This window comes from Perognathus longimembris, chromosome 1 (genome assembly GCF_023159225.1).
Source record: "Perognathus longimembris pacificus isolate PPM17 chromosome 1, ASM2315922v1, whole genome shotgun sequence".
Classification (NCBI taxonomy): Eukaryota; Metazoa; Chordata; class Mammalia; order Rodentia; family Heteromyidae; genus Perognathus; species Perognathus longimembris.
Genome location: NC_063161.1, coordinates 142,866,008 through 142,892,218, shown reverse-complemented (window position 1 = coordinate 142,892,218; position 26,211 = coordinate 142,866,008). Strand labels below are relative to the sequence as shown.

The 26,211-nt window shown below is 42.4% G+C and overlaps 1 protein-coding gene across 2 annotated transcripts; it reads left to right on the top strand.

Annotated features, from left to right (window-relative positions):
* Positions 1-991: 991 nt before the first annotated feature.
* Positions 992-19,631, top strand: Ptgr1 (prostaglandin reductase 1). 2 transcript variants are annotated; one of them, XM_048339067.1, is made up of 10 exons: positions 992-1,029; positions 3,530-3,646; positions 5,715-5,760; positions 5,913-5,969; positions 8,327-8,494; positions 10,738-10,855; positions 11,485-11,640; positions 14,762-14,870; positions 17,952-18,070; positions 18,827-19,631. In XM_048339067.1, exons 2-10 carry the CDS (start codon positions 3,541-3,543, stop codon positions 18,935-18,937), a joined length of 990 nt encoding a protein of 329 aa, XP_048195024.1. In that variant the 5' UTR covers positions 992-1,029; positions 3,530-3,540; the 3' UTR covers positions 18,938-19,631. The 2 variants fall into 2 exon arrangements, with proteins under 2 accessions (XP_048195024.1, XP_048195014.1); XM_048339057.1 differs by lacking the exon at positions 992-1,029 and adding an exon at positions 1,295-1,355 and having other exon boundaries at positions 3,532-3,646.
* The last annotated feature ends 6,580 nt before the right edge of the window (positions 19,632-26,211 follow it).

The following is a 26,211-nucleotide window of genomic DNA, read 5'->3' as shown; positions in this document are numbered from 1 at the left end:
GATGAAGGCTGTCAACCTAAAATAGGGGTGAGTATGTCAACAGTTGTGACATGGCACATTTCTGTCAGATTATATAAATCTTTTTTTTTTTTTAATGGTGCAAGGGACCAAACCCAGGGCCATGCACATTCTAGTCCAGCTCTCCACACTGAGCCTGATGTCAAGCCCTTGATGGCCAAAGCGTCTCGAGACTTCCCATTTCAAGTTAAGTCAGTGGCAGGCTTGAGGCCAACCCGGACCTTTAAAAGGGCCTATAATTTTTATTTTGCAAAGTCTACTCACACTTGAAACTTTATTAGCTCCTTTAATATCTAAAAGCCTGGCATATATTTTCTCATGTAGGTCTTCAATAAGTGTGTGTGTATTAATCCAAGCACTAGATTCATTTTATTTGTGTATGTGTGTATGTGTGTATGTGTGTGTGTGTGTGTCAAAGCCATGCATTCTTGTTTGGTGTTCTTGCTCCGCATCTTCTGGCTCCAGGTTGGGGGGAGAATGGTGTCTGTCACCTGAGCCACGCCTCCGGTCTTTATGTTCAATAGGGATGTTTTTAGCTGTTCTTCAGCGCGCAGACACACAAACAAACACACACACACACACACACACACACACGCGAGCGCACGCTAGCCCCGCGGCGACTCCTTGCCCCCCCCCCAGCTCCGCCCCCAGCTCCGCCCGGGAAGCCCCGCCCCCCCCGCCCACTAGAAATCCGAGTGCGGGCGCCGGGCCGCGCACCTCCACGCGGCTAGATCAGCGTCCCGGATGTAAGTAGCCGCCGCTGAGGCGGGCCGGCAGCGCTCGGTACTCGGGTCCCCGCCGTTCCCGTTCCGGTGCTGGGGGGGGGGGGCGGTGCGGAGCTGCTGGCTGGGGACGCGCCGGTCCCGGGGAGGGCCTGGACGGGGCACCCCGGGCCCGCTCTCGGGTGGATGGGACGCTCCCGGACCTGCCCGCCCTGCGGCCCCGGCGGGAAAGCAGATCAACTCGCGTGAACTCTTCCACCTGACAGGCTCGCGAGTGGAGCTGGGCCGCTGATTCGCTGGGCCGGGCGGGGGGTGTTGTCGGTCAAAGGTCACCAGGGATCCCACGAGCATATGTTTTGAGAATTTATGCGCTGCCGTCACCGCTGGCAGTCTATATAAAAACGCGAGTTGTGTACTGAGCAAACCTCCGACGGCCGCCTCCCCGTGCGGGCGAGCGGCGGCGGGGCGTCCGTGCACCCCGGGCCACCTCTCCACGCGGCTCGCCCGCCGCCGCGGGGCGGTCCTGTCTCCCAAACCCGAGGGTTCGCTCCCGCCGAAGAGCTGGAGCGGCGGCGCCACCCAGTGGCCGTCGGGCGTTCCTGCGGCCGCTTCAAGGTGGATGGCTGGTCTTTCCGCGGGAGAAGGCGGCGTCCAGGCTTTCCTTTGGTTCTCTGTGTTTTGACTTTTTCTGAGGATCTACTTCACGAGAGGCGAGAAACTGGGAAAGATTTGCACGTCCCGTTCTGTGCTCTAGAGAAAGTCTAGTCTAGTGGTGCTTAGGAAGCACTTCTGTGCTGGGTTACGTTTTCCCTTGCCTTGGTGTGTGTTGGATGTGGTGGTGGTGGTGGGGGGGGTCTTCTTCACACCTGTTTCTCATCTATATATTAGCAATGATGGGGCTGGGGATATGGCCTAGTGGCAAGAGAGCTTGCCTCGTATACATGAGGCCCTGGGTTCGATTCCCCAGCACCACATATACAGAAAACGGCCAGAAGTGGCGCTGTGGCTCAAGTGGCAGAGTGTTAGCCTTGAGCAAAAAGAAGCCAGGGACAGTGCTCAGGCCCTGAGTCCAAGGCCCAGGACTGGCAAAAAAAAAAAAAAAAAAAAAGCCTATGGTTTAGGAAAGTTCTGGGAATCAAGTGAAATCATACATATGAAGTGCTTGGCTCAGCATCTGAAGCACAGGCTGTTCTAGATCAGTGTAGTTGACTTCCAGGCAAGACCTAAAACTCTGAAGCCACTATGGGAAAACACTTTAAGATTCAGGCATGGACCGTAACTTCCTGGCTCCAACTTTGCAAAATAGCTCAGGAAATAATAGGAAGAATTGACAGGTGGGATTGGAGCAAATGAAACAATCACCAAATGGAAAAGACAGAACCTCAGAGTGAGAGAATATTTTTGCCAGCTGTTCAACTGAGAATTAATATCCAGAACATATAGGGGACTCAAAAATTAACACCCAAAAGACAACCAGTAAATAAGGAAATGAACTGGACAGAGAATTCTCAGTGGCCAGTAATCACATGAGAAAAAATGTTCAACATCTCCAGCCATCAGGGAAATGCAAATCAAAATGGCCTTGAGATTCTATCTCTCCTTAGTCGCAATGGCTGTCATGGAGTACAAACAATAAAGGGTGCTTGTGAGGATGGGGGAGGGGGAAGGAACCCCTGTACACTATTGGTGGGAAAGTAAATTAGTCCAATGGAAATAAGTACAGAGGTTCCCTCATAATGCTAAAAGTAGAACTACCATATAGTCTATCTCTGTCAACATACAAAAAGGTATCCATACAACTATGCTTACTGTGGCACTATGAATAACAGCCAGGTTATGGAATCAACACAGATGTTCTTCAATGGATGAATGGATAAGGAAAATGTAGTAATGGGAAAGTTATGGGGATAAAGTGAAATTACACCTAGGAAATGCTTAATTAACACAGCACTGCGAATATAGTGAATAATCCCAGTGCCGGTGGCTCATGTCTGTACTCCTTGCTACTCAGAAGGCTGAGATCTGAGGATTGCAGTTCGACCAGCCCAGCAGGAAAGTCCATGAGACTCTTATCTCCAATTAATCACAAAAAAAAGCCAGAAGTGGTGCTGTGGCTGTAGAGTGCTAACCTTGAGCAAAAGGAGCCAGGGACAGTGCCCAGGCACAGAGTTCAAGCCCTAGGACTGGGAAAAAAATTAAATTAACCATTAAACCATTAACCATTAAAAATTAAATTAGCCATAAAGAACAAAATCATGGCATTTGGAGGAAAATAGTCTGAAACTGGTGATCATCAGATTGAGTGAAATAAGCTAGACCTACAAAGACAAATATCACATTTTCTCATATGTGGAATGTGTGTGTGTGTTGGAATGAAAGTCAGGGTACTAGTCCAGAAGAGGAAGTGGACGAGGAGAGAGAAGGGTAGATATTGGAAGGGCAAACAAAATCAAAGTATCATATATAATCAAAATCAAATATATATATAATCAAGACATATATGATGTTTGGGTTTTTGTGTATATATGTGAAATCATATAATCAAAATAAAAAATGTATAATCAAAACATCATATATGTGGCATATATGATGTTTTGGTTTTGTGTATATATATATGGGTTTGTGAAATCACAATGAAATCTCTTCATATAATTAATGAATACTAATAACAATGGATATGGTAGGTGTTAAATGATACTGTAGCAGTGTTGTGTTCTCTGGGCTCAGTGCAGGGTCAGAGGCTGTGGCATCTGGCCTCTGCGTGCTCACTCACATGTCTGCTGTGTTCTAGGCACTCAAGATGGTGCAGGCTAAGAGCTGGACGCTGAAGAAGCACTTCCAAGGTCACCCTAAAGATAGTAACTTTGAGCTGAAGACTACTGAGCTCCCACCCTTAAAAAATGGAGGTCAGTCACACTGAGGAGTTCTGAGTTGAAGAAGGCTATTTCATTTAACCTTTGTTGTTCAACAGATTACCCCAAATCTGATGGCCTTGTACAGCAAGTATTTATTATTAGTTCACAATTCTGAGGGTTGGCAGTTTGGTGATTATTTATGTAGGTCTTATCTGGGCTAAACGGTTATTTTACAATAGGCTTGCTCCAGGTGTGTTGGCTTATATTTGTAATCCCAGATACTCTGGAGCTTAAGATTCAGAGGGTGACAGTTCATGGCCAGCCTGGGCAGAAAGTTCAAGAGATCCCATCTCAACCAATAGCTGGATATGTTGGCTCATGCTTGTCATCCCAGCTATGCAGGGGAAGTGTAAATAAGAGGATTTTGGTCCAGGCCACCTTGTAAATGCATGGCCCTATCGCCAAAACAGCTAACACAAAAAAGGATTGGGGGTATGGCTCAGCTAGTAGAGTAGAAAGCCTTTTGGTATCACCCCCCCCCCCAAAAAAAAAAGCCTGTTGCCGGTACTCACCCCTATAATCCTATTTACTCAGCTGAGATCTGAGGAACACAGTTCAAAGCCAACCCAGATAGGAAAGTCCAGAAGACTCCTATCTCTAATTAACTGCCCCTCAAAAAGCTGTGGTCCAAGTAGTAGAGCACTAGCCTTTGGCAAAAAAGCTTAGAGACAGTGCCCAGGCCCTGAGTTCAAGTCTCAGGAATGGCATGCACATACACACACACACATACACACACACACACACACACACACACACACACACACACACTACCTCTCTGAGGTTAAACCCAGAGCATGCCAGTCAAATGCTTCCTCCACCACTGAGCTACCTCCTCATCCTCTGCAAAGGGATTTCTTGATGGGAGGCACCAGTACCCCGTGGAAGGTGGCATTCTGCCCTCTGCCAGGTCTCATTGTCACACAGAAGATCCCTCCGCATTCTTCAGTCATTAAATCCATGCTTAGGAGCACTGCCTCCCTGGCTTTGAGCAGGCAGTAGGGAGGAGGTTCTTGCTTCCCTGCTAATCCACTAGGGTAAGCGCTGCTGGCACATGCATACAGCTCAGACTATCAGAGTGTCTAGAAGGGGTGTTTGTAGTCAGGCGAGCTTTCCAGAAAAGATAGAGTCAATTAACGTGGCAGAGTTAGCAATCTCATTTATATTGTAATGGCCTGGACATGGGATCAAATTTCCGGAAAACATGCATGAGGCTCACTAAAGCAAAGCGCATGCTTGTTTGTCCTATAACTGGAGTTGGTAAGGAGAGCCTATGGAGGGCACTGTGGCAAGGTGGCTACAAAATGTGGCCCCGACCAGCCTTAAAACTTCAAAACATCAGAAACAATGGCTGACAATAGCGAATGAAGTAAATCATATAAAGCAGTGTAAATGACATTGTTATTATTATCATCATCATCATCATTATTAACTGGGTTGGGACAAATGTGAGGGCTTCTCTTTCTCTTCCTCTCCCTCCCTCTTCCTCTTTCTTTGTCTCTTTCTCAGGCTGGTACTCATTCTTGACACACAGGGCTTCGATTGAGTATTGGGGTTTTCTTGCTCATGGCTAGGAGTCTACCACTGAGCCACATCTCCAGTCCAGCATTTTGCTAATTGGGTGGAGCTAGTCTTTCAGACTCTTCTGACCTGGCTGACTTTGAACTGCAGTCTTTCAGGTCTCAGCCTCTTGAGTAGCGAGGGTTACAGGCATGAGTCAGTGGCACATGTCTCTCTTTTTCTCTTCCTTTTTTTTTTAGCATATATTAATTGTACAGTGTGAGGGAGTTTTATTGTGATATTTAATCTGGCTTAAACTCAGGGCCTTGGCACAGTCTCTTAGCTTTTTCTCTCAAGGCTAGCATATCCGCCATCTTATCCTGCCTCCTGAGAGCCCTTCTTGTCTTCTTCCTGTCCCTTCCATAAAACGATAGGGGGGTGGTGGGGAGTAGTTTAGTGGCAGACTGATTGTCTAGCATGCACAAAGTTCTAGGTGCCCTGTGGGTGGGGGTGGGGGTGGGGCTGGAGTTTCTAATTGCTCACGGAATGCTTTATTTTGCAGAGGTCCTGCTTGAAGCATTGTTCCTCTCCGTGGATCCTTACATGAGGTATTATTTCCCTCCTAAAAGTTCCTGTGCCCTGTGTTATACCCTTAAGTAGAAGTTCTGAAACCCACCTTCTCAAATAGCCAACTGAACTTGTAGAACTAAGACAGCTTTTCCAAGAGGATCTTAATACTAAGAATGGATTTTTTTTTCAGAGTGGCGGCCAAAAGATTGAAGGAGGGTGACATGATGATGGGACAGCAGGTAGCCAGGTAATCATTTACATTGATACCGAGACATAAAACGTGGGCCCCTTCACTTCCTGCTGGATTCCGTCTCTGTCCATTGCCTCTACAAGTCCTTTAGCCTGGACGTCCACACACTGTTTAATTGTGGAGGTCACTGGGAAATCCTGCTCCACTTCCTGATCAATTGAAAGGGAAGGAGGAGAGATGGTGGGTTAGTCAGACTCATGATATTGTGGCCAATACCTGAGAGAAACAACTTCAAGGGACTCATGGCTTAGACCTGTAATCCTAGCGACTCAGGAAACTGAGATATGAAGATTGTGGTTTGAAGCCAGCCCTGGTAGGAAAGTGTCTTATTTCCTATCATTCACCAAAAGGCCACTAGTGGGGCTATAGCTCAAGTGGCTCAAGTACTAGTCTTGAGGAAAAAGCTAAAGAACCCAGGCCCTGAGTTCAAACTTCCCTACCAGTACATGCATGGTGTGCGCGCACACACACACACGAGGGCCTGACAAAGTATCTTATGTTTATAATCCCAGCTACTTGGGAGGTAGAAATCATGGTACAGGGCTTGCAGAAATTTCATAAAATTCCATCTCAACCAATAGCAGCCATTCTGGTTAAATGGGAAGTATAAATAGAATGGTTATGATGATCCATCCTGCCCCATGCAAAAATGGGAGTAAGTAAAAGTAAAGAAAGCCCCCCCCCCCACCTCCCAAAGAAAGGAAAGCTAGGGGTGTAGCTCAAGTGGTAAAGCTACTGAGCAAGTATGAAGCCCTAAGTTGAATCCCCACCATCACCACCAACAAAAACAAGATGATATGAGTACCTGTTCCTCTCACCAGAACAAAAGCACCTGCTTCTTTTCATCTATGCCCACTGTTGGCAATCATATTCGGCATTCTAAGATGAATAGACTGTTGACCTTTCTGTAAGTTAACAATCAATTTTCTGGTCAATTAGGTTTAGGTCTTTCAACCTCTTCCCTTATGCCTTTCCAGATTTGATTTCCTTGTATGTTAAGGATAGAGAATATTTGAGTCTTTAGTGATCTTTCTCCAGTGTCCAAACATAGATTAACATTTTCCAGTGCTGATGGATGTCCACCTTTAGTCCCAGCCCCTGGTTGGGGGTGGGGGCTAAGGCAGGCGGATCATGAATGCCAGGCCAGCCTGGCCTACATCGTAAGACCTTGTCTCAAAAAAAAAATAAAATAAGTTTAGTCATTTAGTATTTATGTTGAAATAAGAGTGCTGTTTAAGTCTAAGTAACTATTATAATACTATTGATTCCAATCCTATTTTGATTTTTATTGGGATTTCAGAGGCTTTTTTTTTTTTGCCAGTCCTGGGGCTTGAACTCAGGGCCTGAGCACTGTCCCTGGTTTCTTTTTGGTCAAAACTAGCACGCTGCCACTTGAGCCACAGTGCCACTTCTGGCCTTTTCTATAAATGTGGTGCTGAGGAATTGAACCCAGGGTTTCATGTACATGAGGCAAGCACTCTGCCACTAGGCCATATTCCCAGCCCCTGTTTGAAGTTTTTAAAGCTCTATAGTTATAGAAGGATTTTTACTAACATGGAAAAAAGAATTAATTGTATAGTCTAGTATAATGTTAAGAGAAAAACAAAATTATAAAGCATTGTTTCCATCAAGGAGACACAATATACATTTTTAAATGCTAAGATGGCCATAAAATACACCAAAGTATTAGTAGTTATCTTTGTGCTCTAATATTATAAATGATCATTTTATTTTACTTTATTTTTGTTATACTAGTTTACTTAAAAATATTTTTTGCAGTGCTGAGGTTTGAACCTAGGGCTTTTAAGTCTAGGAAAGAGTTAAACTCCCAGTCTGATTATTTTATTTTATATATTTTAAATTTTTTGGAATAAATATGTTATTTTGGTAGTGGGCAGGGAGAAAAAATAGTAAAGAATGATAGGAGGGGGAGAAAGGGTGAGGGTGTGAGGGCCTTTGAGAGTGTTCTTGGATAGCACTTGGGATGGGGAGATGGGACAGAGCATCATCCATTGGCTTTAAAATCAAGTGCCATACAGCATCCTGACTCCCAACACAAGGGAAGAAGAGTCACAGGTCTTTTTTTTTTTTTTTTTTTTTTTTCCTTTTCCTTTTTGTCAATTGTGAGGTCTGGGCGCTGTCATTTGCTCAAGGTCAGCACTCTACTACTTTGAGCCAAAGCTGTACTTACAGTTTTCTGGTGGTTAATTGGAGCTAAGAGCCTCATGGACTTTCCTGCATGGGCTGGCTTTGAACTTCAGTCCTCAGATTGTAGCTTCCTAAGTAGCTAGGATTGCAGGCATGAGCCACTAGTGCCCGGTGAGTCACAGATCTTAATGTGCTTTATCTTTCAGAGTTGTGGAAAGCAAAAACTCAGCCTTTCCAACAGGAATGATTGTCCTGACTTGGTCCGGCTGGACAACGCACTCCATTTCTGATGGGAAAAAATTGCAAAAACTGCCTACAGAGTGGCCAGATACATTACCACTGTCTTTGGCTCTGGGCACAGTGGGCATGCCAGGGTGAGTTTCTTAGATACATTTGTTTAAATACCTCACGTCCTGGTTTTCCAAAATGGTTTGGAACTTGGTCAAGAAGAGACTGGAGGCATTATGGGTCTAAGAGAAGATGGTAGGACTAAGAAGGGAAGAACATCAACGTGGAGTTCATCAGTGGATCAATGGATAAAGAAAGGGTGGTTACAACTATATTATTTACATCATATACACAATAGGAATATATATGTACATATGTGTATATATACATATGTATATGTATGCGATAGAGCTTTTAGAAAGGAAGAATTGTTAACGACAATGTAGGTAAACTGGAAGGCATTAAGTGGAGTAATTCAGGCAGAGAAAGACAATACCATGTGATCTCACCTATATGTTGTATAGTTTCTCATCACTCAGACAAATACCTGAGAGAAACAGTTTAAAAAGGAAAAAGGTTTATTTTCACTCAAGTCTTCTTAGCTTATGGTCTGCTGACTCCATTGCTTTGGGTTTGAGGCAAAGTGTGATGGAGCAGACCAACGTGGACCTATAGGAAGATCCCTTCTTTAAAAAAAAAATGTTAGGGGGCTGGGAATATGGCCTAGTGGCAAGAGTGCTTGCCTCGTATACATGAAGCCCTGGGTTTGATTCCCCAGCACCACATATATAGAAAACGGCCAGAAGTGGCTCTGTGGCTCAAGTGGCAGAGTGCTAGCCTTGAGCAAAAAGAAGCCAGGGACAGTGCTCAGGCCCTGAGTCCAAGGCCCAGGACTGGCAAAACAAACAAACAAACAAAAATGTTAGGACTTGTGCTGTAGACTATAAAAGGAGTTGGACTTCATACTCTACATTTTTGATGAACATTCATGGAATTCTGAAGTAGTGATGCTGTACCCGTTTTTTTGAAAAACACCAGGACAAGGGACAATCAAATTCAGTCTCACATCATTTTGAGAATGGCGATAGGGCCTGGCACTGGTGGCTTATGCCTTATAAACCTAGCCACTCATGAGGATGAAATCTGAACTTGAAATTTTTTGTGTTTGAACTTCATTTTTACTTCAATCCCTCATTTTGGATGGTATAGTAAAAAGAAAACTTCAGTCTGGTGCAGTGATTTCTCATGTTAATTTGGAGTGAAAACTCAGGATGTCCTTTTTCTTCTATCATTGAGCCAAAGTCCCAAGGCCTAATAGAAGGTGAATATGTTAGAACATTCTTGATGTTGATCTGTGTGAGTATAACTTTTCCTTCCCAGCCCTTTCCAATTTTCTGTCCAACTGAGATTACATGTGGGTCACCAAGTTCCTAGTAGTACTGCCTATTCTGTATCTTCGTATACTCCATGACCCTTTCCCTGCAAACTAGCATTAGCATCTCACTTAAGCTAACATAAGGAAATTTCCATAGTCCCTCCATTCCTCTGTGGTACGCTCTCTCTGACCACTCATATCTGGACATATCAAAGCACTGCATCTATTCTGTGGGTAAGGACTGGGATAACATGGACACCTTCTCCATGATGCTCACCATCTCCCTAGGACTTACATAGAGATGGCACAAGCTCTCCATGTAGATCCTCAGTGTTGAAAGCGAAGTCCATCTTCTCGTACCAGGGGGACCTGATCTGGACATGGACACAGTGCACCCTTTCCAGCCAACTCTGTCCTCTCCCAAGAGCACATCTTTATTCTCACCTGGGAATAGCGAAGAAAGTGGGCCACTGGTGACTGGAAATGCTCATTTCCTGTGGGTTTTTTTTTTCTTCTTCTTCAAATCTTTCACTGGGATCCATGGCCCTGAGCTATGGAGAAGGCCTTCAAGGCTTTTATAAGAGATATAGCCAGGTGCTGGTGACTCAGGCCTAGCTACTCAGGAGACTTAAATCTTAAGCATCACAGTTCAAAGCCGGCTTGGGCTGGAAAGTCTGTGAGACTCATCTCCAGTTGGAGAGCCATAAGTGGTACTGTGGCTTAAGGTGGTAGAATGTTAGCCTTGAGCAGAAAAACTCATGGACAGTGTCCAGGCCCTGAGTTCAAGAAAGAAAGAAATACAGAGAGGTATGGTAGCACCTGTTTGTAGTATCAGCACTCAAGAGCCTGCAGCAGAAGGATGGTCTTGAGTTCAAGGCTAACCTGAGCTAGATAGGAAGGACAGATAGATGATATAGTAAGATAGATAAGCCTTAGCTAAATAGGGATGGAGTGAAAGAGAGAGGAAAGGAGAGGGAAAACAAACAAATATAAATGCTTATTTTCTTCCTTTAGTCTAACTGCCTACTTTGGCCTACTGGAAATTTGTGGTGCGAAGAGTGGAGAAACAGTGATGGTTAACGCGGCAGCAGGCGCAGTAGGCTCTGTTGTGGGGCAGATAGCCAAGCTCAAGGTAAGTGTCTTCCTGTGAGACCCACAGTGTGCAGTGGAAATGAACCAATGAACAAACACAGTGGACCTCCCTGGCCTCCAGGACCTGACAGCCTTGTTAGAGGAGGTTATTCAGAGGTAAAAGACTGAGAAATGGGGGAAGAAAGTAGTGTAGGGAAGATAAGCTGAACATTGTTATTTGAGGCTGTTGCAGGTATAGAGCAGAATGGCCTCCGTGTAGAGTAGTAAGGTTGTAAGCACTTTCATATTTCTTTTTGTTACTGTACCTTTGTGCCTGAGCTTGAACTCAGGGCCTAGGCAGTGTTCCTTAGCAATTTGCTCATGACTGGCACTCTGCCACTTGAGCCACAGCTCTACTTCCAGCTTTTTGCTGGTTAGTAGGATGTAAGAGCCTCACAGATTTTTCTGTGATGCTCAGATCTCAGTTTCCTGAGTAGCTAGGATTACAGGCATGGGGTACCAGCACCTGCTGCTTAAGTTGTTTCTGTTAAGTATTTTGTCCCAGTGATTAACAGTTGGCTGATGTAAGGTTTGTTCTTGCGGAATCTGCCCTTGGAGATACTATGCATCTAGAAGTTGACCCATGCTCCTTCTGGTTCATTAATTGCTTCTATTTCTCTCCTCACTTAGGGGTGCAAAGTTGTCGGATCCGCAGGTTCTGATGAAAAAATTGCTTATCTGAAAAAGCTTGGATTTGATGCTGCTTTTAACTACAAGACAGAAGAATCTTTGGAGCAAGCTTTGAAAAAAGCCTCTCCTGATGGGTATGATTGCTATTTTGATAATGTAAGTACAAACTGGATCTATCTGATGCATTAATAGAGCATTATGTCAAGGACTTCATTTTATACTTCTGAAGTTCCCATTTAGAATATATGAAGAAAATACATATGAGTTTTTGGGTTTTTGTTCTTGTTTGTGGTGGTGATGGTAGTGGTTATAGCACTTGAATTCAGGGCCTGAGTGCTGTCCTTAAGCAGTTTTTTCTTCAAGGACAGCACTCTACCCCTTTGAGCCACAGCACCACTTCTGGTTTTCTGGTGGTTAATGGAGATAAGAATCTCATAGACTTTCCTCTCCAGGCTGACTTTACACTACAATCCTATAAACTCAGCCCCTTGAGTAGCTAGGATTATAAGCATGAGCCATCAGTACCCAGCACATGTGAATTTTTAGAAAATTATTTGTGAGATATAATTTGTATATTACATATTTTGTTCATTTAAATTATAGAATTCTGGGTGGAAGATGTAGCTCAGTTGTGGATTGCTTGCCTAGCCTGCACATGCACGAAGCCCAGTTCAATACCCAGCATTGCAAAGAAGAAATAACAAATTTAAATTTTTTTTGACCTAGATTTTTTTAAATTGGTATTCACTTCAGTAACTTGAATCCACAGATATAAGCAGTATATAACCAGAGAGTTACAAGTAAACATAGATTATACATGCAAATTTCGGTTCACAAAGGTCACATGTGCAGGTACATGAATTAGAAGCATGCATCTAGAATTATGACCAAACTTTAAAAAATGTAAAATTACTTCTTGAAAATATGAAAAGATGGTTTACACACACTTCAGAAATAAAATGTTGCTTATACCAGAGCTGTATGACAGCTATAGGATTCAAGTGACAAGCAATAAGATCTCAAGAAATTAATACTGGTCAAAGAAATAACAAATTTAAATTTAAAAAAAAATATTAAATTCCCAGGCACTGATGGCTCATGCCTATAATATTAGCTACTCAGGAGGCTGAGAGCTGAGGATTACAGTTTGAAGCCAGCCTGGGCAGGAAAGGCCATGAGACGGTTATTTCCAGTTAGCTACCAAAAAAAAAAAAAAAAATCCAGAAGTGGAGCTATGGCTTAAGTGATAAGCCTTTAGCACAAAAGCTCAGGGATGGCACCCAGGCCCTGAGTTCAGGCCCCAGTACTACAAAAACCACCCAAAGTCTAGAATTCAATCATTTTTTAGTACAAGGAAAAGGAGTAAGGAGTAAGTGTTGACCCTGAGTAAGGGAAAGTCTTCTGAGATATAATATCAAGCAAGAAAAGAAGTAAATCTGACTTCATGAAAATCTAAAATTATATAACCATCACCGCAGTCAATTTTGAGGATGATTTCATTATCCCCAGAAGATCTTTGAGGGTTATGATTTCTCCATATTCTCACCAACACTTCTTATTGTTCATGAGTGGTATTCATTGTGGTTTTGGTTTGCATTTCCTTATAAATACTGAAATTGAAGATTTTTTCACGTACATTTGTGTATTCTCTTTAGAGAAATGTATGTCCAAATCCTTTGCCTACTTTTCAAATATATCTGGGCTCTTTTTGTGTCTGGATACAAATCCTTTATCAGGTATACTTGGTTTTCATTTTCCATATTAGTTATGTTCAGTAGAATCTCCAGGATCACTGAACCATTGCTCCTAGGAGAAATACATACATGGATGTATATTTATTTCTTACACAGATTATAGTATTTGTAGGATTATAAAATAGCTGTTATGCTCTGTGTGTGCCTGCAAATAACTTGGAATGTTTGGTGAGTTTTGGTTTTAAAAGTGCAAATATGGAATCCATTAATAATAAAAACTAGCTGTATATGATTTGCAGATTTGCAGATACTTTCTTCTGTGAGTTGTACTCACTCATCTTTGTGTCCTTTAAAACATAGATGTTTTACTTTTAATAAATTTGAGTTTCTCTCTCTCTCTCTCTCTCTCTCTCTCTCTCTCTCTCTTTCTCTCTCTTTCTCTCTCTCTTTGCCAGTCTTGGGGCTTGAACTCAGGGCTATCCCTGAGCCTCTTTGTGCTCAAGACTTGAGTCACAGTGCCACTTTCAGCTTTTTCTGAGTGGATTATTGGAGATGAGAGTCTCACACACTTTTCTGCATGAGCTGGCTTCAAACTGCAATCCTCAGAGCACAGCCACCTGAGTAGCTAGGATTCCAGGTGTGAGCCACCGGGACGGCCATCTCTTTTTCCTTTTGTGGCTTGGGATTGGGGGTGTTATGTCTAAAGACACTTTGGCTTACTCAGAGTGACCAAAGTGTACTCTTATAGGCCAGTGCCAGGGGCTCATGCTATGACCCTAGCTAGCTACTGAAGAGACTGACATAATTGTAGTTCTGTACTCTGTGTTAAATTAATTTGTATGTACATATGAGAAAAGTCTAGTTCTATTCTTTGCCCTGTGGATATCCAATGATTTTGTACCATTTGTTGAGAGGGCTATTTGCTCCCCTATTAAATTGTGTTGGCATTAGTTTAGAAAGACTCATTGATCATAAATGTAAGGATTCCATTTTGAACTCTCTACGCTATATTTCTATTTTCACACAGTCTTGATTAATTTGACTTTGTAGTAAAATTTGAAATTGGACAACCTGATTTCTCCAGCTTTGCTCTTCCTGTGCCTTTTGAGACTACTCAGCTGAGCAAAGAACTTTAACATTGACTATATTAAAACTTACAAGCTATGTAAGATGTGTTCCTAGAGCTAAAGATGTCTTTTTCTAACTGCAATTTTCTGCACTGTTGTGCTACTTCAATCAGGTTTTGGTTTTGTGTTGGTCCTGGGGCTTGAACTCAGGGCCTAGACACTGTCCCTGAACATTTTTTTTTTCGGTCAATGTCCTCCTACTGGAACCACAGCTCTACTTCCAGCGGGTTTTGGTGGTAAATTGGAAGTAAGAGTCTCACTAACTTCTGCCCTGCTAGCTTTGAACCACAGCCTCAGCTCTCAGCCTCCTGAGGATCTAGGATTACAGGCATGAGCCACCAGCACCTGGCAGCTTTGTTGTTACTAAAACCATATTGTGAAATAATGATCAAGATGTATTGATGCTCTAAGTCAGGTATTAGATTACTTAAGGCATGTGTTTCCTTGTCTGTTTAGGTGGGTGGAGAGTTTTCGAACGCTGTTATATCCCAGATGAAGACATTTGGAAGAATTGCAATCTGTGGGGCAATCTCTACATATAATAGCACTTGCGCACCCCCACCAGGTAACCACTCAGTGATGTAGGAAGACTGGGCAAAGGGAAGATGCACAGATATGGGATAGGCCAGTGGCTGTCAAAATATTAGACAGATTTCTTTATATTCTTGGTAAATGCAATGGATACTACTTTCTAATAAAAATAATTACAGCCAGGCACTGGTAGCTCACGCTTATAATCCTAGCTACTCAGGATCTGAGATCTGAGGATCACGGTTTGAAGCTAGCCTCTGGGCAGAAAAGTCCATCAGACTCTTATATCCAATAAACTATACAGAAAAGCAGGAAATGGCACTGAGGCTCAAGCGTTAGAGAGCTCAGATAGTGCCCAAGCCCTGAGTTCAAGCTCCAGGACCAGAAAGAAGGAAAAAACAAAACAAAACAGAAAAAAACCTTAATTATATATGTTTTGTGCTAAATTGGCTTGCATTAGATTTCAATACAGAAAAATAATCAGGGCTGGGAATATGGCCTGGTGGCAAGAGTGCATGCCTTGTACCCTGGGTTCGATTCCCCAGCACCACATATATAGAAAACGGCAAGAAGTGGCGCTGTGGCTCAGATGGCAGAGTGCTAGCCTTGAGCAAAAAGAAGCCAGGGACAGTGCTCAGGCCCTGAGTCCAAGACCCAGGACTGGCAAAAAAATAAAATAAAATAAAGAAAAATAATCTCAACATATGGAAAAAACAGAATTATTAAAAGTTTTAGTTGTTTTTTAATCTATTATTTCCTGCAAAGTTGTAATCAGATTGTAGATGTAGCCATGATTTGATTCAAAAACAGAACACAGTAGCCAGGTACTGGTGGCTCAGACCTATAATCCTACTTACTTAGGAGGCTGAGTTCTAAGGATCACAGCTTGAAGCCAGCCAGGCAGGAAAGTCTGTGAGACACTTAATTTCCAATACATCTCAGAAAAGGCCAGAAGTAGTGCATTGCCTCAAGTGATAGAGTGTCAGCCTTGAGCAAAAAGGTGCCCCGAGATGGCATCCAGGCCTAGAGCTCAAGCCCCATGACTGGCAAATTAAATAAAAACCAGAACACATTGATTTCTAGGAGTTGTGGAAGGTGACTTGATATGGGTGAAGGGAAGGGCAGGCTGCCATATCCTTCACAGCCTTAGCCAGAAACTTCTTGGAGCAGCAAGACACATTGGCCTGCCTGGGCTGGTAATTTCCACTAAAAGAGAAAGGGGCATGCACTGTCCCTCCATGTATTCCATGTCTCTTGTTTGAGTCCTCCAGTGTCCAGTGTCCCTCCCATCTCCTACTTGTTCATTTGCTTGGTACTTCATCCCTTCCTCCTCCACACTAACAGAGATCCAAAAGTTCCCAGTCTTAGGGTAGATCTTGTACAGGCCTCATGTTAGGGGTAAGAAGGTAAGTGGGTGAGAAAACTCAGTTCCTTAAATCCTATTAACAACACTCAAAAGACCAGTCTTCTGTGTTCTTCCTATAGAATTATTTTCCTCCACAGGCGCTCCTGTGCTGTTGTAGATTTCATAGATTCACCTGTGCTGCCCCAAAAAGGAATCTTGCAGTCTGCATCTTACATCTGAGCAACGATAGTAAACTCTTTTCCTCATGCTGTGACAGGCTTAATAGGAAGGAAATCTAGCCCTGCCATTAGCAACCCAAGTGCACAGAGACAGGAAGGCTTGCAGAAAAAGAGAAAGGACAGCTTGCAGGTTCCCCTTTGGACCATGAAACATCCAACACACTTATCTCCAGGAAGAAAATTCCAGATTCACTTGGTAATTGCCTGGTTAGGACTTTTTCATTGCTTCTACTTTTCCTATTTATGCTAACCTAGCATCGTGGAAAACCATCCATCCACCTGCCAACTAAACAGAACTGAAGGGTGTGTTTTCTTAACCAGAGCCCAAATTAGGGGCAGGCAAATATTTTGGATAAGTAACTTGATCTGGTCTTTTTAGCAATTAGTCTTGGGAAGCTCATCTAGTCAGCTTGGTCTTAGAGCTGATAACTGGCCTGGTCTATTTCCTTTTAATCAGATGGGATTCTGCCTTGCTTCTGGGCCCCAGAAATTGTAACTTATTTTACTCTTAGGATAACTCATAGGCAGGTGATTACTTCCACCAACTTTCCTGTCACCTTTGCTTTTATTTTTTCTGTCATTAAAAGAAACTAGTATCCCCATCAGAGTGAGTAAGCCCATAACAGTATTTCACCTTCTTCCATTTCTTGATTCATGAAGGAGTATGGTTAATGTGTGTCTGCAGAAGAAGCATTCTTTCTGCAGTACCATCATAGCCCTGGGATGCGTCACTTAATGCCATAAGTTTCTCCTGGTTCCTGACAAACCTCCCTAAGAGTGTCATTTTCTTCTATTGGATGAGCAGGGACTAGGCTTGAGGAATGCCATGTACCCAGGATGCTAACGATAGAGTCTAGCACTTACATTAGCTTTTCTGGTCTTGACTCTGGCCTTGCTTCCAGAGTGTGAGTTCTTTGGCTGTCTGGTCTGTGTAAGGATTCTTGGTGGGTATTAGTTTCCTATTGCTGCTGTAACAAATGGACACAAACTTAGTACTTAACAGAAATTTATTCTTATAGTTCTGAAGGTTAAAGTCTAAAACGAGTGTCTAAAACAGCTGCATTTTTTTCTTGGAATCACTAGAGGAGAATCTGTTTCCTTTCCAGCTTCTAGAGGCTATCATAACTCTTGCTGTCTTCTCCCTGCTTCCATCATCACTTATTTTTACTTTCCCCCTCACTCTTAACTTTTCTGGATCCCTCTTTTCTTTATACCTTATGATGCTTACGATTATCCCGAGACCACCTGTGTAATACATCGTGAATCTCCCCACCTGAGGATTCCTAGTTTAATCACAACTGCAAAAGCCTTTTTGCCCCCTGTCAGGATATTCACAGGTTCTGGGTAGGTCTTTCAGGGCCGTTACTCTCCCTGACACAAAGTGCATGGTAACAGCTAGCAGCCCCGTGGATCAGGAAAGAAGGAGCGGAGAAATTAGAAAGGGGAGGCACCAGGAAAACAGTGACAGTGACTTGTGTGGCTTGTGTTCTCATCCCGGGCCTTGTCACCAAAACACCCCCTCCTCTTTCAGGCCCACCTCCAGAGAAGATCATCTACCAGCAGCTCCGCATGGAAGGGTTCATCTACAACCGCTGGCCTGAGGACGTGGCCCAGAAAGCTCTGAAAGACTTGCTGAAATGGGTCTCAGAGGTAAGGGGTTTGGGTCACCCCTTCCATGATATACCAGGCTGTTGATACCCCAGACCATTGGGCACCACTGCCTCCCTCTCTGTGCTGTATATTCCCCTTCTCCCTGTCTGCTGGGCCATTGTCTCTTCTTGTTTCTTTATAGAGTTTTTTTTTCTTTTTCTTTTTTTTTTCTTCTTTTTGCCAGTCCTGAGGCTTGAACTCAGGGCCTGGGCACTGCCTGCTCCTGAGCTTCTTTTGCTCAAGGCTAGCACTCTACCACTTGAGCCACAGCACCACCCCTGGCTTTTTCTGTTTATGTGGTACTAAGGAATCAAACCCAGGGCTTCATGTATGCGAGGCAAGCACTCTACCACTAGGTCATATTCCCAGCCCACCCAAATTAACTTTTTTTTTTTTCCAGTATTGGGGCTTGAACTCAGGGCCTGGGTGCTGTCCTTGAGCTCTTTTGCTGAAGGCTAATCTTCTACCACTTTGAGCCCCAGCTCCACTGGTTTTCTGGTGTTTAACTGGAGATAAGAGTCTCATGACTTTTCTACTTGGGCTGGCTTTGAACCGAGATCTCAGCCTTCTGAGTAGCTAGAATTACAGGTGTGAGCTACCGGTGCACATGGTTCCCAAATTAAGTTCACAAGAAACAAAGCCTCTATCTACCATTTTCAGAGTTCCCATAATATACCCAATAAGCTTGTGGCTGGGATGAGAACAGAGTGTCATTCGAAGTGTAAAATCCACACATTTGTTGTTGATTCCATACAGGGTAAAATCCAGTATCATGAATACCTTATTGAAGGATTTGAAAACATGCCAGCAGCATTCATGGGAATGATGAAAGGAGAAAATTTGGGGAAGACAGTAGTGAAACCATGAAGAAAAATCATGGAATCATCACTGGATGATTAGCTCTTTACTATTTGGTAAAAATGTGTACTGCCTAAATTATCTAAGAATCAGCAACTGTAATGAGGTTGATCTACCTAAAATACACTCCAGTGAGCTGTGATTAGTGATGGAGTGTGAAAATTTCATGAACAACAATCAGCCATCTCTCTACCTTCTGTGGTTCTACCTTTTGGTGGTAAAATAATAATAATAATAATAGCGGTTTTTGAGTCCAAAAATCTGCCTGTGACTTTGGATTTCTGATTTCTCATCAGTAAAATGAGGGTGTTAGCTAACACCCTGAAAAAGTGGGTGAAATTGAAGTCTGAAGATCGCCCCTAGTACTTATGTTGACACCAGGCTGACGTCAGAGGTCTAAGGGCCCATACTGCTGTGCTGTAGTTGAGTCTAATAATGTAACAGACCAAGGACTGAATCTTTCATTGACAAACACTGCCCAAAATTAAAAAACATAACACTGGGAATATATATGCATATATTCATGATTTAAATCTTTCACTTACCAAGGAATATAAAAGGTGTAAACATATAGGAAGATATCTTGCCATGGTTTAGAAAGGAGGGGAAGAGAAGCAAGAAAGACTAATAAAGGGTGCATTTGATTAGAGTACCTTATATGCATATATGGAAAAACACAGTGAGACTACTGTATGACTAGTAAATTAAAAATTTAGGGCTGGGGATATAGCCTAGTGGCAAGAGTGCCTGCCTCGGATACACGAGGCCCTAGGTTCGATTCCCCAGCACCACATATACAGAAAACGGCCAGAAGCGGCGCTGTGGCTCAAGTGGCAGAGTGCTAGCCTTGAGCGGGAAGAAGCCAGGGACAGTGCTCAGGCCCTGAGTCCAAGGCCCAGGACTGGCCAAAAAAAAATTTAAAGGTGCCATGCTTTTTGGACAAGAAGATTCAGTATCAGAATGACGTCCATTTGGCTGATCAGTTCTGCCATCATAGACATTGAGAGGTTACATAAAATTGTAACACAAGGAACTAATGAGGGAAAAGGTGCATCTGTAAAAAACTCTGGAAAGTGACTATTACTGTCTTCAAAGAAAAATGGAGGGCTGGGGTGTGAGTCAAGTTTGCTGGAGACTTCTGGAAGGACTGGGATTAGAGAAATCTTTATACTGTATAATCTTTTGCACTGTTTGAAATCTGAATCTTATGCATATACTCAAATACAATTAAAAAGTCAAAGTACTTTTTGTGTCTTGGCTTTCTAAACTCTTCCAGCTAAAGATGTGAGATTGTACAGAACGGTTTCTGCTGCCTGCTGGGGTTTGGGGTAGAGAAACTTCTGTGGCTCAGAGTAAGGGAAGGGGGGTGTGCAGGGAAGCCAGCTGCCTGGCACGGGAGGACCAAGTAGGGACACATGGATTGTGTGTTTTCACCTGGGGAAAGGAATTAGAGCCCAAGCAGAATATGGCTTCTGGATCATAACTGGCCTCCCCAGCATGGTATGTCAAAGCCCACAGAAGTCATATGACAGAAGGAGAGCGAGCCTTGAGGAAGGGTGTCTGGAGTCCGAGCTGGGTGAGGAAGGCATTTGAACAGGAAGGATGCCTCGCATGACAACTCAGGGCAAGCGGAGTGAAGGTATGAGGGATCAGGTGGTGTAAGCAGGAGATCCACTTGGAGGGGTGGCCTGTGATAGGTATGTGACCCCAGTTGGGGAGGACCATATCCATGTAACTGTCAGCAGTCTGACACAGGCAGTTGGGATTCCTAAATAGTCAAAAGAGGTTTTTGCCATAGAGAAACAGTCCCAGCAAGCAGTGTGCCAAGGTCAGAGCCTTGATGGAAGCTGATGTGTAGCAGTGGGGGCCCATATGACCTTTTTGAGCCCAGGCAGAAAAAGGACAACCAGAACGATGGGCAGTGCAGGGTGTCAAGAGCCGGAGTAGAGGGCAGGAGAAAGGGATTGCTGGTGATTGATGGTTGTCTAGAGATGATGACAAATTTGATCAAAGATAACAGGAGTCAAAATTTGCTAAAGGTAGTTTACAAGCATGGGAAGAACCTTGTTGATGTTAAGTTGGAATCTGAGGTCTTGCTGTAAACTCACAAATTCCAATGCATGAGACAAAATACATGTATGCATACAAGACATACACATACAAGTGTGTATACCTAAGTATATTCATTCCTTCATTCTGTTCACTCTGTGGGCCTAGCAGTGACAGCCCAATAGCAATGAGTACCCCAGGACTCCAGAATATGCCATTTAAATTACATTTTCTACCAAAAGAAACTACAGCTTCTTGAAGAAATCGTTTGTTCTAGGGTGGGAACAGAAAGGATGCAAAACAAGCCTGGAGTGTCTTGTCTCAGAAAGTGACTACCCAAGCCCATGGCCAAGTCTTGCCCAAATACAGAAACCAGCTTGAAGGGGCTTCACTAGACAAGTCAAGCCATATTGTTCCCTCACGGCAAAGGAGAGGAATTACCTTTCATTGACTACGACTTGGAAGGCTTGTTACTTGGGGATCCCAGGCCTGGTGGATAGAAATGGGATGTGATACTAAAAATGAAGCAGAAGCCTGCATAACAAGAAGTGATTTCCACACAGCTTTCTTCTGTCTAGAACATGGTGTAGGACATCGGGGCATCCTTGGAGCAAGCCATAGTTTGTGTAGTGTACTGTTCTAAGGAAGGGTAGTAGATGCTAGTATTTAAGGTCCCAAAGGCAAAAAAAAAAAAATATTTAAAAACCTAAGCAAAACTTCAAAGTTTCTTATTCAGAGACTCTGGACTTTTGAGTTGTAAACATTGCACTGGACTTTGAGGAGACAAAAGTATGTTATTCATGCAGGGAAAACTTTAAAAAGGATGATCAAAGACTGGCAAAAAACAATCTATGTACTTACCATGAGCCTGGCTCACTTGCCAGCCTACCAGTTGCATTTGCTAATGAATTCCAAACAATAGTTCCTGCTGTTTACCTAATAGTCTCAGTGGGGCTGTCCTCAGGACATTAACACATTCTGGGGCGTCTCCGTGAGACCTGTGCAATGTCCTAGGATAGCTGTGGACCCAGATCTGACCCTCCTTTAAAAGTTTCTAAACCAGTGTTGCACCATTGTGCAGTGCAATGTCCTTTCTTCTCCCTTTCCCTGCTTCTCAGACCTGGGATGTCAGCATGTTCCGGGTGGTTAATAAATGTTGCAAGTCTGTCCGAAACATAAACTTTTACTGGGGTTAAACTGTTGTCACTTGTAGTTTTTCTGTGGCTGGCAAGTATTGCTTTTTCTAACAGCACCATCTGATATGGTAGCCATTTGCGGCTACTGAGGTCTGGAAATGCATATTATGCTACATCTTCAACCCGAAAACAAACTGAAACACAATCAAGTACTGTTTTTATTACACCCAACTTTATTGTTTCAACAGCACTACAATTCACTTTCACCACTGTAAAAGCATAGAACACTGTTGTATTATAACGCCCATACAGGAATGTGCGTTTTTAGGCCACATCACCAGGTCTAGTCAGGATCAACAAGATGATTTCATTTTGGACGATTTGTCTCTATGCACAGATAGAATAGCATGAAGGGTTGACTTAGATATTTTTAAGTAGATGGCACAAGTTAGGGTATACCTGTGCAGGCACAAAACAGAAGCACATATGTAAATTCTAATCCTAAATTCAGCTATTCACTATTTTCTAGGTAAAAACATGGAAAAATATTTAAATTTTAATCAAAGGCATATTACTAAGGCAGAAGCCAGTGCAGATACTGAAGCTTGTACAACTGGTACAGTACAGAGAAAAAGCGACTAGCAAAGCACTAGGCATACATTCCACGACGGATGAACAAACGGTAGTCGTGATTTACAGCAGCAAAACAAACAAAGTTGTTTGTTCAATTCAAGTGTTAGAGAAAGGACACAATACTTAAGACAAATTTTACACTTCCATAATTTCAAAACAACTTAGTCAAGAGAATCCACGCTAACCTGTCAAAAGTTCCAACAAAAATAATCTAAACAACTTTTCACAGGCTCTGGGTTTGTAAACTAGGCTAGATACAAAACAGTTTGCTTTTTATACAAGCATACACTCAAAAGAATCTTGGAAAGATAAAAAGAAATTATCTTAAGTGTCATAATTTACCTACAAAACTATGAAAAGAGATACCTTAAAAATACCCACAAAAAACAAAAATTTCAAGTACGCCATTAAGACAATGTTGCTCAGAATACACGAGCAAATCACATTTTTCTCATAGAACATACTTATATATAGCAATATATATTTTTTATTAACAAAGAGACCAACTGATTCAAAATTTGAAGTTTCAAGTATTTTTCTTCAGTTTTAGATGAATCTTAAGACAAAGCTCAAGGGAAACTTGGGGTCTACTACGTCTCAACACTCAAATTTACAAATCTCAGATGAATGACAGGGTTTTTTTTTGTTTTTGCTGATCTTGAACTTTTGCTGGGGCTTGAACTCAGAGCCTGGGCTCTGTCCCTGAGCCTCTCTGTGCTCAAGGCTAGCACTCTACCACTTGAGCCACAGCACCACTTCTAGCCTTTTCTGTTTATGTGGTACTAAGGAATCGAACTCAGGGCTTCATGCATGCTAGGCAAGCACTTTACCACTAAGCCACATTCCCAGCCCAGAACTGTTTCGGACAGTTTTCCATCTGCCAAGGAATTTCAGCTAGAGCTAGATTAGTTTCTATCACGAAGATGGGATTCTAGCTTTGTATTGGAATCGTAAAGCAAGAGGTGACTTTTCCCTCATTGGTTTATTCCAATATGCAATCCATACTAAACATATTCTTGTTCTGTTTTCTGAAGCAGACTCCGAGTGTCACAAGGATTGGGATGGTAAAGCTGTTCACTATACACGCATAAATGCCACGGAATAATCATTTTCACTTAAGGGACCAATGAAACAGAAAACACATGGGATGAACTTTATCAGTGTTACCTGGATGACTAAAAAGTTTTAAGATTTCCTGTGCTAGAAAATCCAAGATTTGAAACAAAAGGAATGCTTATCAATTATTCATATGAAACAATCTAGACAGGAACAGAACACTAATTAAATGTATAAGCTCCTAGGAGCTTGGGAGGGAAAGACTGGGAAAGTGTTAATGAGTAGTTTCAGTATAGGGTGAGGGAAAAGCTCTAGAGAAGGACAGAGATGACTGTAGAAATGTGTGAATAGACATACCACTGACCTCTACCGAAAAAGGGGGGAGATATAAATATATATATTTAATGTGATGTCTACTTTACATAAAAAGAATTCTAAGTAAAATAAAAGTGAGCTCTTTGGCAGAAGCCTTACCTTTTCCTGTGACCTGAACAAAATTCTCCTAGGCAAACTCATTATGACAAGTTTGTAAGAAACAAGGCCTTCAGCATTCCTCAAGGTAAAGAAAGAAGGCTAAATAAGGCTTATAAAAACAATTTTATAAAGGCTAGAAGTTTAAACATTTTTGATAGCTGGGTGCCGGTGGCTCATGCCTGTAATCCTAGCTACTCAGAAGGCTGAGACTGCAGGATCCTAGTTTGAAGCCAGCCTGGGCAGAAAAGTCCTCGTGAGACTTTCTCCAATTAACCACTCAAAAACCAGAAGTGGCACTGTGGCTCAAGTGGTAGAGTGCTAGCCTTGAGTACAAAGAAGCTCAGGGATAGTGCCTAGGTCCTGAGTTCAAGCCCTACAAACAACAACAAAAAAAGTTTTTGATCTCAGTTAATCCAGAAATGAATTGTAACTATCTGAGAATACCCTTCAGAAAACTGTGTATACTTATTTAAACTAAGTTGGTTATTGATGAACATTGTATAGAAGGGTTTATGGTTTCCCTTTGTAGTTATTTAGAAAGTATTTAGAAAGTTCATATTGGATAAAAGATGACCAGATAAAGAACTTGTTTTAACACAACTAATAATCCAGTTTGTAAGTGGACAGGAAACTGAATGAGCGTTTTACTAAACAAGATATATGAATGAGTAATGAGCACATGAGATACTTCAGCAACTTTTTTTTTTGCCAGTCCTGGGGCTTGGACTCAGGGCCTGAGCACTGTCCCTGGCTTCTTTTTGCTCAAGGCTAGCACTCTGCCAATTGAGCCACAGCGCCACTTCTGGCCGTTTTCTATATATGTGGTGCTTGGGAATTGAACCCAGGGCTTCATGTATGAGGCAAGCACTCTTGCCACTAGGCTATATTCCCAGCCCCACTTCAGCATCTTCTGTCATCAGGGAAATGACAAAGAAAACCACAAATACCACTTCAACCATCAGAGTGACTCTTCATACCCTGCTACTGTAAATGGATGGAGTCACTTTGAGAAATATTTTGGCAGTTCTCTAATGAACAACAATTTGCCACATTGCCCAGCAAATCCACTCACCGATATCTACCTAAGAAAAATGAAAACAATTGTCTACATAGATATATATTAATTTTCACAAGCATGTTTGTAAAAGCCAAATACTTAGGGGAAAGACCCCAAATGACCCTTACTTACATGGTAAATGGACAAAGTATGCAAACGATGGAATACTGTTTTAACGTTAAGAAACAATACGATTAGTAAAAAAATAAGAATTTCAACAGTAAGGGAGAATATGATATGCAATGACAGATACACTTAATTAAGACATGTTAATGAAAAAGGGACACAAAAGGCCACTTATCCCATTAATAAAAAATGTCAACTCTGTAGACAGGAAGTCGATTGGGATTAGAAAAGGGAAGTAGGAATAAATTCAAATCAGTATAAGGATACTAATTAACAATCAGTTATCAGGATAATGTGCCAAAAAACTGGCGATGGTGAGGGTTGTACAACTCAGTGAACTTAACAAAATTCACTGAATGGTTTTTAATCATTTGTAAATTATACTTCAATAAGGCTGTAAAATGTTTGTGTAGATATTAGGATAAAACATCCTCTTATGAAAGAAACCTAACCAGTAAACATTACTTCCTAAATTCTCTCTATAAATTGTACCTTTTCAGAAAAACATTAAACCAGTGTGACTGACTCTTAAAAGCCATTTTCTTTTCAAGTCCATTCAGCAAATGACATATATAAACTATGCAAATCAAGTCCACTAAATAATACTAGAATTTCATGCTTTGGGGAAAGGAGGTAGGATCAGGAAGAAATGAAAAGCCTTATACCTACAAGAGGTAGCATTTCAAACCTAAGCACACTAAGTTACAGCAAATGTTACTGACTCTCAGATGAGCGTTGAGAACTTCTTCACT

Bases quoted from the DNA above. Each gene is read 5' to 3' on its own strand.
- Ptgr1 (XM_048339067.1), top strand. From the start codon at position 3,541: ATGGTGCAGGCTAAGAGCTGGACGCTGAAGAAGCACTTCCAAGGTCAC. The intron at 11,641-14,761 runs GTAAGTACAAAC...TTGTCTGTTTAG, and splicing joins ATGATTGCTATTTTGATAAT to GTGGGTGGAGAGTTTTCGAA. The intron at 14,871-17,951 runs GTAACCACTCAG...CTCCTCTTTCAG, and splicing joins CACTTGCGCACCCCCACCAG to GCCCACCTCCAGAGAAGATC.